This window comes from Cyrtonyx montezumae, unplaced genomic scaffold (assembly GCF_038088225.1).
Source record: "Cyrtonyx montezumae isolate F1298 unplaced genomic scaffold, pur_monq_1.0 scaffold_10, whole genome shotgun sequence".
Lineage (NCBI taxonomy): Eukaryota > Metazoa > Chordata > Aves > Galliformes > Odontophoridae > Cyrtonyx > Cyrtonyx montezumae.
Window position 1 is genome coordinate 35,119,374 of NW_027071826.1, and position 19,748 is coordinate 35,139,121.

The following is a 19,748-nucleotide window of genomic DNA, read 5'->3' on the forward strand; positions in this document are numbered from 1 at the left end:
GCTGAAGCAGAAGCAGTTTCTTCCAGGCTCTGTTTTTGTTTTCAAGCAGAGCAGTAAACAGCTCTGCCCAGACCTGCGCCGCCCTGTCTGCATGAGTCCTCAGCTGAGACACAGCTCCTCTGGCTTCCAGTCGGCACATCCTCAGGCCACCCTACGTTGAGGCTACGGGGATGCGAGAAGCCTTCCTCACCACACCAGGGAATCCCGTTTTTCAGGCTGCTCTCTTGTCAGATCAGGGATGTGGTTGGCTCAGGGCAGGTTTTAGAGTCTCATTAACACTCTGCAATGAGGCCTGGCTGCAGCTGATTTGATTTAAGGTTCATTTCCAGGCTGTGATTTAAGAGAAGATTTGCTTAATGTTCTCTAACAGACTCTTCTGACTGGGAGCCTGAGTGCTGCCTAATGACAGCCTTATTTATTGTAACGTCTTTGCAGCGCAGAGTCTAGAGGAGCAGAGCAGGAGCACAGCAGCTGCTGGCAGGTGCTCGGATGGCAGAGGAAGCATCCTTCAGTGCAGACAGTGGTAACAGATGCAGGGGCGTGCATTCCTTTATCCAGGACAGCCAGACACTGCATCTCTTTTCTGCTTTAAGAGGTCTGCAAGACTGCTCTCTCTCTGCCTGCCTAAGATTAACTAAGGCAGTGCTGTTAGGTATCATTTTGAGCAGGACAGGAGAAATGCCCCCCTTTCTCCCTCTTGCAGCACCTGAACAATAGGAAATGCAGAAGTGCCTGCTCATCCCCAGACTGGTTGAAAGGCAACTTACAATCGAGATTCTCTATTCCTTGTCTCTGTTGCACAGTTGAAGGCCTTCAACTCCAAAACTCTCCCTTCCTTCTGGGAAGGGAACGGCCATTGTCTGACATTTGTAAGCTACTTTGAGTTTCTGGGCTGGATGTATTTTATCTCCCAAAGCCGATCCCACAGACATTCATCACACAAATGAAGACAGTAGGTCAAGCAAGGGTTTGTCATATTTTAATGACATTGATCTTTGGTGTTTCCCTCGTTAGCACTCACACTCTCCCCGCCCTTCCTCCACAAACCTGCTAGGGATGGAGAGTTACAAACGAAAAGGAAAATCACATTTGAGACTAAAAACAGAATATCAGAGCCTTGATTTCTCCACTAGAAACTACATGTACAAGGTCAAGATTTCACATGCAACACCTTACATCACAGACCCATACCTCACACCCTGGCCTGGAGCTCAAAGACATTTCCTGCCCTCTGCCAAGGAGGTGCAGCTGAGTCCTGGCACCATGAAACCACTGGGATGGCTCATTCATGTTAACGTTGGCACAGTTTAGAATACCCTTGCGTGAACTGCGTCCTGACTGGAGAGCAGTAGCCCCTGTCCCTCTATTCATCTATACAGCAGCTCTGCTTAGGTTCCTGACAAGTACTAACCTAATTCTGACAGGAAAGATCTCCCACTTGTAAGCAGTTCCTGAGCCATGCAGGTTTTGATGAATCCCAGCTCTTTCCAGAAAAGACCACATCACAGGACTGTGTCCTGGAAGACTCCTCCGCTCCAGCAACAGTGCTGGAGCATCACACCCAGGTTTGCGCAGGAGGGCTGCCAGTCTCCAGAAGGATGCTGCAGGCCTGTTTCCCTTCACTCTGCTGATCGGCCCCTAGGCATAAAAGGGCAGGAAAGTGGAAAGGGAAGAAGCATTACAAACTGCAGCGTTGAGCTCAGTGGATCCCACATGACTTTGAAATCTGCATGGGGGTGCAGCCAGTATTGTTTATATTCTTGTTATTATTCAGCAGCGGGAATGTTGGAAGTTAAGATAGTATGCTTTCTTGCCCATGGCTTCCTTGCAGTTCTTATCCGTTGCCACTCACCCAGGACATAGAAACCCTCTGAACTACCAACATCCTGTCGGAGCCACGCATCCCTACTCTTCCAGCTTCTGGCCAGCTGTGAGGTACAGGTCTCTGCTGAGCAGTACAAGGGTAGCACCAACACACAACTCATCTCTACCTGTTCCGCGACTCCCCACTGGTGCTGTCATTACTATAGAAGTTGGTAGTGTCAGGAAGATGGTTATTATTAGTTAGGTCACTGTATTCAATTGGTCCCTCAGTGTCCATGGAGGATTGGGCCTGCTCCGGCAGGCCCAGATCACCAGTGCCTCGTTCTTCACTCCCACCAGAGGATGTCCTCGGGCTCAGGCCATGCTCTGACAGCTGCACAGACTCTGAAAGGATCCGTCCCTCCAGCTCAGCTGCCAGCTGCTGCGAGGTGGACTGCTGTGCTGATGTGCCCTCAGCTCCTGTGGACTCCGCACCAGTCTGAGAGCTGCGGTGGATCCGGTGACTCACGATGATGTTGTTGCCAAAGCCACCCATGGACGCCATGGTGGTGCTCTGCTCCCGCTGGACCACGGCAGTCATGCCTCCTTCTGCCATCAGCCTTTGTATCCTGCTCAGGGCATCCTCCCCACTGGCCCCGTATTCTGTACCTTCACCTGCAAAGAGAGAGCAAAAGCAACTTTGGTGCACCAGGCAAACTACAACACCAAGAAAATGCATGCTGAGTAACAGCTCACGTGCTGGGACAGAGCGCAGGCTTTGCTCTGAGGGACTCCAATATTTCATTTCTGTAACTCCCATTGAAATGACAAATAAATGCAGTGCACTCTGTCAGGAAGTCCAGAGAGTACGTTCCTGCTCCCCTCAGCCAATATCTTTCAAGGAACATCTCTTAAGGTCTTTGTTTACTTTTCCTCAGACTTTCTTATAATCTGGTAGCACTGAACTTTGAGGGAACCACTGTCAGATGCCTTTGCTGCTGAAGCTAACCTCTGAAAACCTCTCAGAAAAATAGCCCATATACGTGATTAAACCCCACAGCAGGAACATCCAAGCCCAGTTTTTCACCATTCTCCTTTTGCTACAAACCTTAACCAGACCGTCTGGGGAAAACAATCTGTAATCATAAACTGCCAGAATCATTCCACAGTGGGATCCTGACGATTCTTATTAAAGAGATAAATCTCACTCCCAGCTCCATGAAGCTATCACAGTCCTGATTAGAGGAGGAGAAAACCATGAGCTCTCCTGGCACCAAAGAAATCAACACAAATGTCAACAAGGCTAAGATTTAGGCTGGAGTTAAAACACAACAGAAACAAAATGCCATGCTGACTAGAAAGACAAAGCACCTGGGACTGTGGGATAGAGATCTTGTCTTCAAAATGGGAGCTAGGATGTCGAGCACAGACTACACCATGCTGCTGTAGATGTTATTTTTTTGTGGAAAAAAACAAGATAGTTAAAGATGTTAACATTTATGCAGTCAGTCAGTGACAGCTTACTCCCTTTCTTCTTCGTCTCAGTGGTATTTGCATCAAATACCACTGACTTCCTCCACAACAGAGTATGCCTGATTTCTTCAAGCAAGCCTGCTGACACACTGCCCTGCTGTAGAAACACCGCAGATATTAAGGGCAAGCTTAATTCTCACAAGCAGAATAAGTCCTAGAAATGTAGTAAGCCTGCTATATCAGCCATACATACAGCAATTACATAGCTCCTTGATTAGAGTATTAGCAAGACCACGGAGACACCAGTAATCACATGAGAATTTGGAGCAGAGCCCAGAGGACTGTGCAAGAACACATACTGCACAGAGCACAGCCAATAACTGCAGCAAAGAAATCCTCCCGTTGATGCATGAGGTAGGAACCAGACTGACCAGCAAAAGAAAGACCGAGAACAGAAGAGAAGAATTGGAAGGACTGCAAATTTCAGTGTGAAAAATATGAATGCCAGGTGATATTGGAACATCAATCTTGAGCAGGAGTAAGTGGAAGGTTTGAGAAGCATGGTTTTGAATTCAGTCACTGCTTCCTTCTGGGGACACAGTCATAAGCACTTCATTACCAACCATCTGGTCAGGCCAGACAGGAAGCTTGAGAAAGCCAAGATGGGCAACCTGGTTGAGAGGTGTGCCAGCCCACCCTACCTACACAAGCCCTGGAACAGCAGGTACTGTGCTCTTGACAGATCGCTTGCTATAGGCTGGCCCATACAAGAACTGGAACTGCGAATCAGCCAGGATCCCCAGCCGATACTCCTTAACATTACAAACATATGCTTCACAAGAAGAGCTCATGCATGTAGTGCACACCACAGCATCTCCTGCTATTCCCATCCCCTTAATTACTATGTGTTATGGCTGAACTGTCAGTTACGGCTCAGAGCTGCAGAGAATAGGCCAGGGCTGATGGCATAACAGGAATCAGAAAGTCAGAAGACTTCAGATTACAAGGATTGAGATACAGCTGTGCTGGAAATGCCAGAAAGACAGAACATCAAAGGACAGAAGGCAGCTTTGCCATTCAAGTGGACAAGAAGCACCTCTATTGGGGAGTTAGGGAGTTGTCCTCCCCTACCCACTCTCCTCATGTTTCAGTTTTGGCTGACTGGATCAGAGCAAAGCTTCCCGAGCAGTGTGCCTTGTGCTGAGCTACAGAACAGATTCACATAGCAGCCTATTTCTTCTGCCTGATGACTCCCACACACGTTCTTCACCATGCTGCCAAGGCAGACCACGCTAGTTCTCCATGCAAGTGAAATAAGCTAACTTCCATTTAGTGGACATTCAGGCTATATACCTGGGCACTTAGCCAAAACAACAAGTGCCCTAAACCCAAATGAGGTCACCAGAAATTCCAGCTTGCTGTAGTGGTCAATCTCCATTACTTATCCAACAGTTGAATAAAATCTTTTCAGCCTCCAAGGGTCTTAAGCATAACCTCAGCTCCCGCAGAAGCAACAAGCTACATGACTACATATCTTATTCGCCATCCAGAGAAGGCAATTCCTCATATTTTATGCTCAAACCTACACTCCGATCTCCCAGGACCTGTAAAATCCTTTATCCTAAGAATAAAGGAAAAAAAAACCTCACAGAGTAGTGAAGATAAAATCCAGAAAACGGAGCTAACAAGTTCCAGAAACAGACAGCGTGTGGAGTAGGTAGGTGTAAGACCTGGCAATTTATTCTCCACCTCAGCTGTCCCTGGGTCAGAATCCATCACAGGGCAGGAAGTGATCCCAAAAGTATCCATTCACTTCTGGATGAAGACACACAGATTCTGTGCCTGACAGTATGGAAAAGCAACACTGTTCCCTTTCAGTAACATGCTATTCCTACAAACCTTTTCTACTCTACCCAAAGTGACTTTTTCAGAGCTCCAAACCCTCATCAATTCCACAAATACACACCAAAAATTACTCCTGAGAATAATTATCCCAAGGACCACAGGGTTTCTGCCACTCTGGGTGACTGGCTCCAACAGTTAACAAAATAAGGATACTCCTGAGCTAATGCATCTGTCTGTTGAAGCCCTCTGCCACATTACTCCAGTAGGATGAGTTTGTTACAGAAGACTACAAGGGCAAAATACTCGACAATCTGTCAACATAGGTGAGCATAAGGAACATTTCTGCTCTTAAAGGAAGCGGACTCTGACATAAATATAGGGAGCACAACTTATTTGCCTGTGGACACGGAGAACATAAACCTGATAGAGCAAAGCCCACAGAGGTGTTCAGGCTCACCTGTTTCTGTGTGACACACTGATATCACTTATCGATTTTTCCCATTTTCAGCTTTTCTCTTTCTAAAATCGAGCAGTAGTTAGCTATGCCTGCAAACAAAGCTACATATATGTAGCACTAAGTGTTAGTAGTGCAGAGATACCTAAGTCTTCTGAGTACGTGGAACAATAGCTCCAAGGTGTGAGCTGACCCACTAATTCATATGCTCAAAGATAAAAATATCAGCATTTTAAAATTAATTCATTTCTTGCAGAAGGAAAGGGAGGGTCAGAGCTCTGCCTAACCAGCTGCAAATAATGGCATCTCCCTTAGTGCCAGAAGAAGTACTATTTTCCTCCCCAACCTGCTCAGAAGCATGCTCACACTTCCCTGTCTGAGGTTGCTAATTCAAACAGAAAAGGCACAGCTGCTTTGACTCATAACCAATTTCTTAACAATATCTTACCTTGGTGATTGGAAGAGTGAAACTTATTTTTCTAATTAGAGTTTAAAAATTGCTCTATAATTTAATCCCAAGAGAGACAGGTACTTGAAGTACTTAGAACTGTAAAGGCTTGCACAGTACCTGAAGACAATTTCTTTTTCAGGGCATTTTTCAGAGGGCTTTCAAGAGAAAGTGAACTTTGCGGTTCTGTCAGGCACACAACATGCACTGTACAGATCTGCAGTCCTATAGGACTCATTACATTTTACAGATGGGCAGACAGATGAAAGGTTAAGGGACCTGCCCACATTTCTACCTGGAAAATTAGAGGTAGATCTGGAAATAGAGGCCTGGTGTCCTGGTTCCCACACTAATCACAAAATGTCACATTGTATATGACAACAGCATTGCAAGAACGTGTTCACTAATGCAAAACAGCACATCTCTTTATAGCACACGTGAGGCTCAGCTGCTATCAGGGTATTCCTGCCCATGCAGTCCCTCAGCACATGTTCCTAATGTCTCAGATTAAACGTATTATGTTGCATCTAGGCACACTGACTCAGCTCCTAAGTGCTGCTAAGGCATTCTAGAATCAAAGCATCCTCAAGATGCTCTGCTTATACCAGAAAAGTTTCATGTGTTGACATCTATTCACTACTATCAGCTTGAACAGGATGAAGCCCATAACCCTTTTTTCCCTTAAAGCACCCACTGCAGCCTCTGACTGCAGTTGGGCAGAATGGAAAGGAGTACTGGTGAGGGAGTTTAACCTATTCAAATAGGTTTTTTAAAAAACCTTTGTATTGCATGAAAGCAGTCAACACATTCCTCCCTCAGAGACAGGCAAAGTAGCAATCCACTGACAGCAAGCCTTCCGATAGCTGCAATTTTGGCTCATAACTGAAGCCTACTAGTACAGTGAGTATTTAGCTAGCTGAATTTTAAGCCCCAAGGACAACAGAGATGAAAGGAATTGAGATGACAATTGCCACTTGGGTCTTCCTATTAATTTTTGGAAATATCGCTTCCCTTAAAAAAAAAAAAAATTGGATTAGCTTGAAGATGTATCAATGCACTGTCAAGAGCCAGAGACAGCACGGGCACACAACCAGACAGGTTTCCTGAAGCACCCCTTCCACAGTTCCAACTCCTGGCAGCCACTGCTGCTCACACCACTCTCCACACATTCAGCAGCCTGAACAAGTGTCAGCCACAGCTTGACACAATCTGGACCAGGAATTACATTTTCTAAAGGTTAAACAGAGGTCATTAACACTCATGAAGAATCTTGCTGATTTTTGAGTAAGATTTTGTTTGCCAGTTGAATGCAGATCCTTCATTCACTGTGCCCATTTGTAAGGGCAAGTGTTTGTATCATGCCCAAAAGATTGTTTTTAATTAAGAGTGTCTCCAAGTTACAACTCCATCACAATATCCACTATGTCTGTCAGCTTAAAAGAAAGCAGGAGACAGCTGCAATGTTTTGAGCATTTCTCAGTACCATTTCTAGTCTTAATTCTAAACGTATTTTATCTGGGTTCATGTGTGGCTGGCAAGCAGAGCTCACAAAGCAGCTATCAACTGCTGTAAAACAGAACCATACAGACATTAGAAGGATTCACTTCTAATGAAGTCATCATATACTTGTTCCTCCAAAGGAGGTAGAAAGATAATCAGAACAGCAAAGTCCCCGCAGAGCTTTGCATGAGAAAAGGAAACTATTTATACCACCACAGAGCTTAATTAGATTTCTGATGCAATTCTGCATACTTTTTTTTTTTTTTTTTTTGTACGGTAAGCACATATCTGCAAGAAATGCCCAGATCCAGAATTCCCCACGACAGCACAGCTCACACGAAACTCACTCCTGGGGGTAGCACTAGTCTTTCCAATTTTAATTTTTTGGGAAAATATTCAGGGATTTTTGTTTTGTTTTCTTGTTTTTTTCTTTCCCTGTAACAAGGTGATAGCTAAAACATTCCTTTACACTACTCAGAATCACATCTGATTTATCCTTTTTGCTGTTAATAATGCTGCTAAGCCCTCACACAGTGATTTACTTCTTCAAAGTCCCTTACAAAACACTAATTAATCTTCACAGCCCCCCATGTGCTGTATGGGAAGATTTATTCCCATCTGGTAGATGATTAATATTTTGCCGTAGGTTACACACCAAGTTAGTTGTAGAATACTTTTTTTCCCCCCTTCTTTCAATGTCCCTGACATCTAGATCTTGATAACAGGGAACTTTGTTTGCCTTTCAACAGACAAATAATTATGATTGATACGATGGGCAAATTAACCATCAAAAAAAGCAGCACAGCACCCAGCCTAACCTGCTGAAATGCCCTGGGTGAGTATCACAAGGGTTTGTGATGCTAGAATAACAGCAACCCTAATGTCACAGCAAGCTCAGTGGAGCTCAATCTGCACTTGTATTTTGCAACTTGCAGAAGAATTGATCAACTATGTAGCATGAACACTGGAATCATCACCAGTGCACATGTCCTTAATGGGACCAATTCCTTTGTTCTGAGAATCTGTGTACTAGACAGGAGAGTGGACAGCCCATCTTGCAGGTGAAGCCACTTGTGGAAGAGCACACAGCTTCAGTCAGAGATCACACCGGATGTGGAAACTGTCACTCTTCTTGCAAGCAAGAGACAGACAACAAAAAGTCTCTGCCCTGGGCTTGCTATCTTACACTCCTTCCGCATGCTCCACTTTCTTTCCATTACAGAGAAACTGCACCCATGGCACTAATAAGGGACAACCCTTCCCCACCTCACTAACTGCCTAGTTACAAGCCATGCTCTAGATCTGAAAATTGAAAGGTTAAAGAGAATGAAGAAGGGAAACCTTTAAATGATTGCAGAACAGCAGCAGAGGGAGGAAATATTGAAGAAGTTCACTGTTTTAACAGAGCAGAGAGAAGCCCCCACACCTGCAACATCAGCCATCGCTGCCCTGATACAAGAAGCTCCCAGAGCTGCTGCACACTGTGCCCTGCTCTCAGTCCGCATACCACATTCAGGGGAATGAACAGTTCCCACAAGGTCAACATTTGTCCAGACGTTCTATGTTCCAGTCGAATTCACATGCCCTCAACTGCATTAACGTTCTAGAGAGGTTAATCCTAGTTCTGCTGAGATAAGCAGATAGGAAACGCCACAGATCAGGAATTTGCAATTTAACGTTAAACAGAAGAGCCAATATCAGACAAATAAAATCTTATCATGCATGCTGGACGTTGCAGAGTGGGAACTGTGGAAGAGTTGCATGCCAAAAAGCATCTTCCACAATGTCAGAGAACAAGCACACAAACAGGCATGATGTGGGGCTGCTTTCCACAGACAGATGGGTTATCATGAACTGTCAAAACTGCCCCTTTGATTTCCTCTGTCTTTCCCATGTATACACAGTCCAACATCAAACTTTCAGAGTTGGATCCTAGCACTGTGTCACAGTATAGAGACAGGAAGCCTGGACAAAATTACTATGCTTTCAAATTATCAGTGATTTGTTATCATAAACGAATTGCACATCAGCTGCTCAAAGCTCTTTACACATTGATAATTTTTCCCGGACTGGGAAACATTAGAGATATTTTCCAGCAGCTGAGCTGGACATTCATCACAGCCTTCATCAATCAGACTAAGCAGAATACTTATACCTGCCTCTGCGAGAATTAATTTACAGTATTTTATTTCACGTTCCAATCTTATGAAGCTTGCATGGGTTTTAGGTGCAGAGGTTGAAGGACCAACTCCAAAGGATGATCCCTAGCAGTCTGCATCCCTACTGATGGTTACAGTTCAGAGTATTTGTGAGGAACAGTGCCAATCACTGTGTCTTTGTAATATTGACTTTGCCCTGAGAAAGCATATGTAAAAGACTTTCCTATTCATATGGACAGAGACAAAACTTGCACGAACATCTTGGCCTGGCTACAGGAAAATTAAGCTGGAGAAATCTTTGCTGAGGAGACGCAGAAGTGTAAAAATGCATCACAGGATACGGAATCTATATGGAAACTTCTCACTTATGAGGTAAGCTTTATCAAATAAACAATTGCTAAAGTTCCTACCTTCCCCAGTCCCTGCAGAGGAGGACTCCTGCTCCTGTACCTCCCTCTCTGTCTGAGTCTCGGCATTCTGCAGCTGAGGTGCCAAGGTCTGGGTACCTTGTGAAGTCACAGAGGTGGGGGGGTTTCGGGGTTGCAGGCCTATGGCATTCATCAGGCCCATGTCCCTGTCTGTCCTCCACGTGGCTCTGCTGGTTCTGAAAAGAGAGAAAAACAAATAAGACATTAAGCATTTGAGGCAATACATCTCAGCAAGATGGAAGCATCCACCTGAGCCTCTTCCTGTCTCCACTCCAACCAGGCAGTTTCCAGCCACTATGCAGGCTGATGCTGGAGTGAATTGTCACCTGTAATTACATACATACACATCTCTCCAGCCTCAGCTGGCTGGTCACTTGAGTTTTAGACTAAGAGAGTCTTCCAGTCCACTCACCCTTCCACAGAAGCACTGTGTCTGACAGGCTTAAATATACATCCCCGCAGTACCACAGCCTGCAGAACTACTTGCTCTCAGGGTCACTGAGTTCAGATAGCAACACAAATGCAGCGCAAGACCACAAACACACATACTATCTCTCTCTGCAGCAAGACAGTTTCAGGTTCTGAGGATACTGCCTGTATCCTTTCCCTCAACTGGACCTCCTAGCTTGTCAGCATCACACATGAATGCACTCTGGCAGGCATTTCTGCTTGTTCCAGTCAGACAGGAGAAATTCTCTGTTCTCCAAAGCAAATAACAGGAACTGCCTCAAGGCTCATTAGCTTCTCAGAGACAAACAGTTGAAGTGTATTCAGCTACAAAATCTGAATATTGGCAATGCTTGGATGCTCTTTCCAAAACTGACCTCTGGCTGTAAGTGCTGGGAATGGTAAAGAGTTTCTAGGAAAGACTGCCTCATTCACAGTCTACATCCTTTCATACAGTTGCGAAACTTGTCCTGCTTTTTAAACCCTCTCTCAGGAGCTTGCTCATTCTCAAGCAATGTTTCCGCCTTTGATACTTGAATCCCCTAAAGAGGGGATGAAGCTCCCACCTTTTCAGGCTGTTCCTTAGCCCATCACACAAGACTGATATACACTGCCAAAAAAAAATGCAAGTAGTGGTAATATCCACTCACAGCAGACAGAATTTCTACTGTTCATTGCTTGTCTTCAGCCAGACCAAGGCTGTAGGACAGCACAGACACCAGCTCATGGGATCCTTGAGCTCATAGTTCAGAAGCAAGACTGAAACACTCTTGGCAAGAATGATCAGCTTAAGGAGAAGCGCTCTTCACTGGGGTAACAAGCATGGTACTATAATCATCTCTGTGTTTAGGATAACTAACATGTGCATCACAAGGTAGATTGGATGAAGCAGACAACAGGGTTCTAAAGGGATTTAGCTTTATTTTTAGAGTTTAGTCCTGAGAAACAGCTGTCCCATGTCTAGAAATCAAAAGGAAGAAAATCATTCACAGGGGTCACCCAATGGATTTGCACTCATCTCTAGGAATACCACATTGTTCAATTATCCTCCAAAAGCACCTTTAACTTGGCATAGCATATTTAATGCTTGAAGCTCCACATGTTCCTCCTACAGCCTGCTCAAGGATATTACTAAGGCGATGGATGACATATGTACTTCTCTATCTCTGGCAGCACTTTTGGGCATCTCACTCTGGAAGAATCTCAAGTGGCCTAACAAGGTAGTGCAAAAGGAGACAAAAATTGTGTCTTTAAAGTTGCTGGTGCAAAGGGAACAAACAGGAAAAAGTGGTGCTGAGAGACGTAATGAAGCCACCAGAAAGGGTCAGCTCACTCTAACCCATGCCCAGGAGACTCACCCAGGCCGCTCAGTGCTCCTGCTGCTGGAATGCACAGTGAAGACATTCTCATTCTGCTGGTCCCAGTGATATTCAACTCCAGAGTTTAAGGCCCTTGAAACAACAAAGAAAAAATTATTAGTAGTATGGCAGGACACTGTTGCAGCCAGCATGTATTACATCACCACAACATGGAGGATAGCATTGTATCCTGTCCCACAGAGACTGCTGGTATAGCTCAGTTCACATTTTCATTACAGGGGTTTGTCATCACTTGAAAACACTGAATACTGTATTACCCAGACAGCTCTGGAATATCCCATTCATTTCAATTCAATATTAGTACCAAAGGAGAGCAATATGAGCAGAGAGATTTTCAGGAAATGAAGACATACAACCGTGTATGAAATCAGGTTACCAAACCTCCAAGTGACTAAACAAGGAATTGGAAAGGGAAGACCAATTCACTCTGTGGTGTCTGCCACTGTTTCCTACACTAGGTAATGCTAGGTAAAACACTGTTCTGTTTTTGATGTTTAGTTTCTTCATTGGTTCTCATTCTTTCTACCAATAAATAAATCTCTACACAGCTTTTCCACTGACAGTCACTGTGGAGCAAAGGCAGAAGCAAAAGAAATTTTGCTAAGTTTCCACAACGGAGCTTGTGCTGGATCAACTGTATCTGTGCTGGAAAAGTCCAAAACTCAAACTTTACAGTTAATGTTACTAAGTTTAGCAAAATAACTATGCTCCAACAAAGTTTCACAGTGCATTCTCTAAGAAGATATTTATGTTCACCTGATGGGAGCAGGCAAGGTCAACACATAATGTTATTCATCACTGCACTGCTGAAGACACTAAGCTGTTAATGCTCTAAGCATACCTTCCACAATTTCTGAGGCCCAGCAACAATTCAGCTGGAAGAGAAGAGTGAACCCAACTTAGTCCATGCCTCACAGAAATATTAGAGCCCCTCTAGTCACTTAAGAGCATTCACCTTCTCTTACAGGATCAAAGCAGGAGACTATGGGATTTGACCTAGTCGGTCTAGAAGCCCTGCCCACAGAAAGTGCTAGAGCATGGACAAGACTGTAATTATCTGAAGCCTGGGATAACATAAGGGACATTAATATAAGCCTAGGGATCATCCACTGCACTCTGTAAGCCTGTTCTATGCTGAAGAACAAGGACCTCACTCTGGAGAAAAAGAAGAAAAAGAAGTCCTGCTAAAACAGAAGGAAACTGTATCTGAAGAGATGGAAACACATCACTGCTCAGGTAGTCAAGAGGGCAGAAACTAAGGATTCATTCAGTGTGAAGAAAGGATCCAGGACAAGTTGTTGGTAGCTGGGTATATGGTAACACACATCCTCATAATGAGATGCCTCAGCAGAACTGCGGTAAGACTGGTTTGGAAGAGGCAAGGATGATGCAGGTCAGATGTGTTGCAATGCCTGAGCTGTACCTACTGGAGGCCTGGGGCATGCTGCTGGGCAACAGTATCTCAGGTTGGGACTGAGGGCAAAAGCTGGAGAAAATGAGGTCAACAGAACCATGCACAGTGTCTGCAGAAGTGATCATTATAGGTTTTTTGCCGAGCTAGTCCTGCACTATATTATATCCCATGATAGCAGCTGACAGGGAGATGCTGATTTACAAAGACTCCAGAGTTTACTGACAGATTGCAACCTACCACTGCACACCTGCCAGTCCTTCTCTGCTTCTTCCATCCTTTGAACACTGAAACCTAACTGTCACACTCTGCTGCTTACAAAGCAACACGCTCTCTGAGTTGGGGAGACTTTCTAACTTGGTAGTCAATTTTTCCAGAAAAAAAAAAAAGACGTACTTGGTATTTGCAGTTGTTGTACAACAACCAAACTGACCCACGCTCTTCTCGCTTTCCCCTCACACTTTCATGCTTTCTGAAGTACAGGCACGGTCCCCACAGCCACCTATGTGATTGGTATTCCTTACCTAGGTTCTGTGCGTGCTACTTGTTTTTTGCCAGTTTCCACTTCTAGAAAACAGAAGATTGCAATATCTTTCCCAGGGCAAACCGTGAGCTGGCAATCCTGCGTTTCTCTCCTTCTCCAAACACCCAAGTGCCTGTACTACACAGAAAGCTCAGCACACATACACATTTGAGTGATTCATCTTACTTCAACAAAAGCATCACGGTACCAGCATCACACTGACACACAGTGCAGGAGTAAACGGTCCTGTCTGTTCTCCCACCCATTCTGCAGAGGCTCACTGCTGTACAGTCAGGTTTTTGGACAGAAAATCCCAGTCCAACTCCATGCTGTCAATTCACACCTTTCTCTGGACAGTGAAATCAATAGCCATTCCGCTGAATACATGACTTTGTGCACTGCTTTTAAATGCTGCCATTTATCAACTATGTTTCACTGCCAGGAACCTATTAGCTTCTCATTTACCAACAGAGAACGGAGGACTTTGCTTTCCTTTCACAGGAGGAAGGTGTGCAGCAGCTGGTGCTGCTACTACCTTTGCTGACTCTGACACTTAAGCCAAGGTCGTGAGATTTGGTCATGATGGGAGCTGAACATCCTCACCAACATTTTAGTCTGGCTTTTTAGTCAGGACTGAGCATGTCTACCAGTAAGTCCAGAAAACTGGCTCAGAACAGGCAGTGGGCACTCCCCCTGCAACAGTAAGCATCCTCACTGCTACCCTTCAGCGCGTGCCTCCCACCAGGGCCGACCAAAGAACCTTCTCTCCTCACTTCACCTCTTGTAACAGACTTCCAGAGATAAAGCCCTTGGCATGATCTTTGCTCTCTTTTGCAAGCATATGTACCTCTGTGATGTGGAATCCACAGCTATAAGGCAGGTATCCAGCTTGCTCCCGATTAGGTCTTACAGCCTTAGGACGATTATTGGAGACTATGCAAAGGATTCTTCAGACTGCATCAAGACACAGTGGAGAAAGCAAATGCCTGAACCTCCTAGAGGGAGTCAGCTGGTCAGTGTTATTTATACAAAGATCAACACCTCTCGATTAGCAAATATTTCACCAAGGAAATGCCACTATTTTATGGGTTAAGTGACAGCTTTACAACCTTGTCTGCATTAAAAAATTAATCACATATTTGCACTTTAAACCAACTACAGCACGTAAGATGTGACAACCACAATTACTTTGGTTTAAAATGGATTTTCAATTAAGCTTAAAGATTTGCACTGGTTTAACCACACCTATTTAGAACAGTGCAAACTCACTTGGCAGAAAACCTAGAGGGTTTTTTATGCCCTTTGCAAAATATTGCTTGATTTTTGTAAATTAGCAAGCCTTTTGCAGCATGTTTCCCAGGAGATTTGCAAATCAAGGCTTGACTATTCATTTCACAGAAGGAGAGCTTACACTGGAGAAATGAATATTTTTCAGGAAGCATTTAGCTTTTGCTCCATCAAACTCCAGGCATGGAAATGCTGGAAGCCCTTTACATTTTCCAGGGCATAAGGTAGAAGCTCTGTGTAGCATGGAGCATGTTGCCACTTGGATGTGGACATAATAAGGAGGACATTCATTGCCGAAGGCTTCAGGGTGAAAAATTGCAATTCTCCACACTGTGTCAGTCATGGACAATGAAGTCCACTTAGTCAAGTTCTTATTTTTTCTTTCTTTTTATGGATGTCTCTAAGCCCTCACTGGAAATTTCCATTAGTTTTGTCAGATGTAGAGCTGCTCTCTGACAGGCTTTCCCAGCAGAGCAAGCCTCTGTCCAGCTCATGTTATTAACGAGCTTGAAGAAGATGAAGGGCACAGACTTGAATGCTTTGCTGAGAGCTGAATAAGGACTCTGAGTGGAGCCTGCTAAGTACCAAGTGGCAACAACTTCAGTAACACAGCTTCTCCTCCTGCACTGGTCTGCACAGCTCAGGTACACTCCCCTGAAGAACTCAAAACGCTAGGAATTAATGACAAGTATTCACATGTAACAAGAAAGAAAAGATGAAACACTACTTATCTCACTGCCTTAAATGGTATTTGAAGAGTAAACTGACAGAGCACAGCTCAGCACAGACTGACAGACATTTGGGTAACAGCCCAGCTGGTAGATCCAAAATCAGGGGTTGAAGAGGAGGAGGATCAGGACAAAAGTTCTTCAATTCTACCATAACAATAAGGCTCAGCATCAAGATGGCAAAACAAAGAAATCACCTGCAAGCAGGTTACAGAGATCCAGCAAGGCAGAAATAATACTTGCTTACTGTCTTTTCACTGGAGTCATCCCCAGTACTGAAGAATGTACCAACAATGGCCAAGTTCATTTCAGATCCTACCACATAGAAAGATTCAACAGTAGCAAATTTGTCTGCAACAGCACTGAATCAATTTCTGATTAAGACACTGCTGCCTGCAATCCCTCCCTACATATAAAAGAATCTGTACAAACCCATTTCTATCATGTAAGCTTCTGGCAAGCCCAACATGGAACAGACACACTGTATTGCAAAGCAGTGCAGCAACTGAATATCTGACTTTCAAGCTGTCAATGCTCACTTCTTCTAAGTTCTTCTTTAAAGCTCTTTTCTCAAATATACTGCCCACTCAAGAACATTAAGAGCCAGGTTAGTTTACAAAGAATTTTAATTCCCCACAGTGCACTTTCCTCCCATTGTTTAAACTTGTTATCTCTTACTACGTTCAAACCATATCAAGCAAATATACAGGGAGTCACTGAGAGCAAGGTGATACCATGTCAGGAACAGGAATCCATTGTTTTGCCTTGGGAATGCATGGTATCCCATGCAATGCAATGTCCAGACAGATTCCAGATGCATCCCTGTCAGCAGCTCATTATCTCTGGCCAGCATGCACTGATCAGCACAGCAAGCCCCATCCTTGGCTCTCATGATCAGACAAGGAACATTACTGTCAGTACAAGGCAAAGTTTGGCACTCTCAGCAGTTGCCTGGGTAGGTAAACAATCATTTCTAACACCCTACTTCATAAATATTTAGCTTTCTGTACATGCGATGAACCACATGCAGAGGCAGAACCAAGAGAAAACTGGCTGCAGTGCAAACCATATTGAACCAGCAGAGTATTCCTGGAACAGCACTGCTGGGCAGTAGCTCCCTTGGATCAAAGTGGCATCTTAACTGGCACCTACCTATTTCAGAGCACAATCCATGTATGATTAGCCAGGAAAGAGCAGGAGACTGAATATAGGAATGTCTAACAAGGTAAGTCACAGAACACAAGGGCTGTAGTTTAAGAGCCATAGGTATTCAAGCAGCATACAGAATTATCCTACTGATCACATCCAGGAGAGCCAAAGGTGCTGCAGAAGCAGGACAGCAAGCATCCTGGTGCAGCTGGCAGCCACGTGCCTGCTTCAGGGAGGATGCCAACTCAACTTAGAATACTCTATATGACTGGCCCAGTTTATTCAATTGTGAAACTCTGTCAGCTATGTTAAATACTGGAATTTTTAAGAGGCTCCCTTCAAACTCTCACCACTTAAACGAGATCAGCTGTATAAATTTGGAAGCACCAGTGCCTAAACACCTTGTCTCCGAAGTGTGAATATGCATGAGCTTGTTCTGCCCACCAGGGGGCAACCAAAACTGGGCACAATCCAGGCTTCTGGAGCCAGTTGTAAAATCTACAGAAGGCACGTCTCTAACAGCCTTCTTCCCTGGGTGAAAACGTGACATTTAAGCTCAGAAAGAGAAATATCCTTCAGTTAAGTTGTTAAAGACCTCAAAGTGAAAAAGTTATCAGCAAAGTAGAAAGAGCACAAACTTAGCAGTTTCTTCTGATTCAGACTATCATGGGAGAAGCATCAACAGAAAGTGCAAGAGGAATTCCTAGGAATAAAGTCCTAGATTAAGAAATCAGTTTTTTGACATGAATGATAAGTGAAAATTAATCAAGACAATGACAGAGCAGAAGTAGCAAGTTTTGTATGAAAGCATGAATGTTAGATCATCTTGGGACCTTAGAACAAATATAATGGGTGAAAGTACTGTCAAGGGATGTGAAGCTACACAGCAAAATCTGTGTTGAAAATATGGACAAGAAGACTTTTGCAGACAGCTTTTATGCCCATGCTAATTCCTCTATCAAAGTGCCACAATTGCTTTTTAAAGCAGCTTTGCTGGGAGCTTTTTCATACCACTCTCATCAAGAAATAGAAGTTACAACTCACTCCTGAGAGAAAACTGGGAATCCTCTGTATTTGACTCCTGTGCTACCTACGTTGTTATGAGATAAACTCTTCTGATACTGGAAGAGACATCTCGACTTGGAGTGACATACTGGGGCCACCACTAAACAAAAAATATTTATACTATTGCAACACTGTAAGCAGATGAACAAAACACAAAGAAAGGAAGACTGTGAGTTAAGATTTTCTCCCGCAAAGCTGGTAAGATCTCTGTATATCTCACAGTGCACTACACAGTAGTTTTAACACTATTAACAAAGGATGTTTATGTGAATAAGGAGGTGCCCTGCAGGCCAAATAGCCTGGAATAAACAGGGCAGAGTTTCCTGAATGTTTGTTGACTTTCTTCTCACTCAAAAGCTTGCCTGTATTCCACAATGTCACTTAAGTGGCTTCAACCATGTGAAACAGCATGTAGAGACCCTCTGAAACGTTCCTCTACATTATGGAATCTGTTAGGTTCCCTAAATGAGAACTATTCAGCTTAGTATCACCTTAAACCAAGCTCTAAAGATGGATAACTCGCTTAAATTCCTTCAAAACCCAAAGCCTTGTTAACTGCTTAAAGTGATTATAGGCAGACTATACTCTGAATAAGCTTTGAACCCTCAGAATATCTTAAGCTGTTTATGATCTATGAGCTCTTCCAGTGGCTTACACAACTTAGAATGTTAGGAGACTTCAGGGGAGTACAAATTGCTTAAGCCTTCTAAGGGCTTAAACATCTTAAACTGCTACAAGTCTGGTGAGCCAAACTCACACGTCAGTCTTTGAACTTTCACTGGAGTTTTAGCAGAAACTAACAATCACTCTGATTCAGAGACAGCAACTTTGAAGTCAGCTTGTTTTGTAGATCTTATGCCAACATACCGAACCAGGAAAATGTTCAGAATGTGTTTAGAACAGGAGAAATCAATGTCAGAATAAGAGCTTAAAATCAGCAAGCCTAGCAAATGCTTTTTTCTTTTTTTTTTCTCCTTCAAATAGAATATTGCACTGAGCACATACAAAGCGGCCACACTCCAGAACCAAGACCCTGGTTTGATCTAGTCTCTAGATCCAACAGCATGCTAAGTTTTATGCTTTTATCTTTTAGCAGTTTTGAAATTAGACGACTGAAAGTGTTCAGTTTAGCACGCAGGGGAAACCTGCTCCAAAATCCAAACCTTCACAATTATTACTGCAATTACATTTTTAAAGACACTGAGTTGAAACCATTTACAGCACCAGGCAGCTTGTGGGTTTAAAACAAGGAAAGAAAATGAAGAAAAAGTTGTCTGTTTCACTTGCTACCTCAAATCACTACAATCTTGCTGAAAAATACATGTGTAAGGGACAACCAATAACTCCACAAATAAACTGGATCAAAGCCTGGAAGATCAAAGGTTATCCTATTGGAAAGCCAAGGGAACAAACAACCAAACAAGAAAGAAAGTCTAGTATGGACCTGCAGAGAAAAAAGGTTAGAAGAAAGCAGGATGGACTGGCACTGCCAAAGAGGGAAAAGACATTCTAAAAATAAACATGAGGAAAATGGTACTTGAATGAAGAAAGGTCTATTTAACAGGGAGGCTAAGGATAAAATCAATGACGACACGAAGTGGCTGAGATACTGAATTTTCTCTCTGAAGTCTCCACTTAAAAAAATCCAA

General features: G+C 43.8%; 1 protein-coding gene across 5 annotated transcripts in view; it reads right to left on the reverse strand.

Annotated features, from left to right (window-relative positions):
• Nucleotides 1–957: 957 nt before the first annotated feature.
• AMBRA1 (autophagy and beclin 1 regulator 1) overlaps nucleotides 958–19,748 on the reverse strand; it is a 123,381-nt gene continuing 104,590 nt past the window's right edge. For all 5 annotated transcript variants that reach the window (XM_065754877.1, XM_065754876.1, XM_065754873.1 and 2 more), the window contains 3 exons: nucleotides 11,916–12,008; nucleotides 10,093–10,286; nucleotides 958–2,478 (listed from right to left, as the gene is read on the reverse strand). In XM_065754877.1, the coding sequence (XP_065610949.1) occupies nucleotides 1,988–2,478; nucleotides 10,093–10,286; nucleotides 11,916–12,008 (778 nt within the window). In that variant the 3' untranslated portion in view covers nucleotides 958–1,987. The remainder of the gene's footprint in view (nucleotides 2,479–10,092; nucleotides 10,287–11,915; nucleotides 12,009–19,748) is intronic.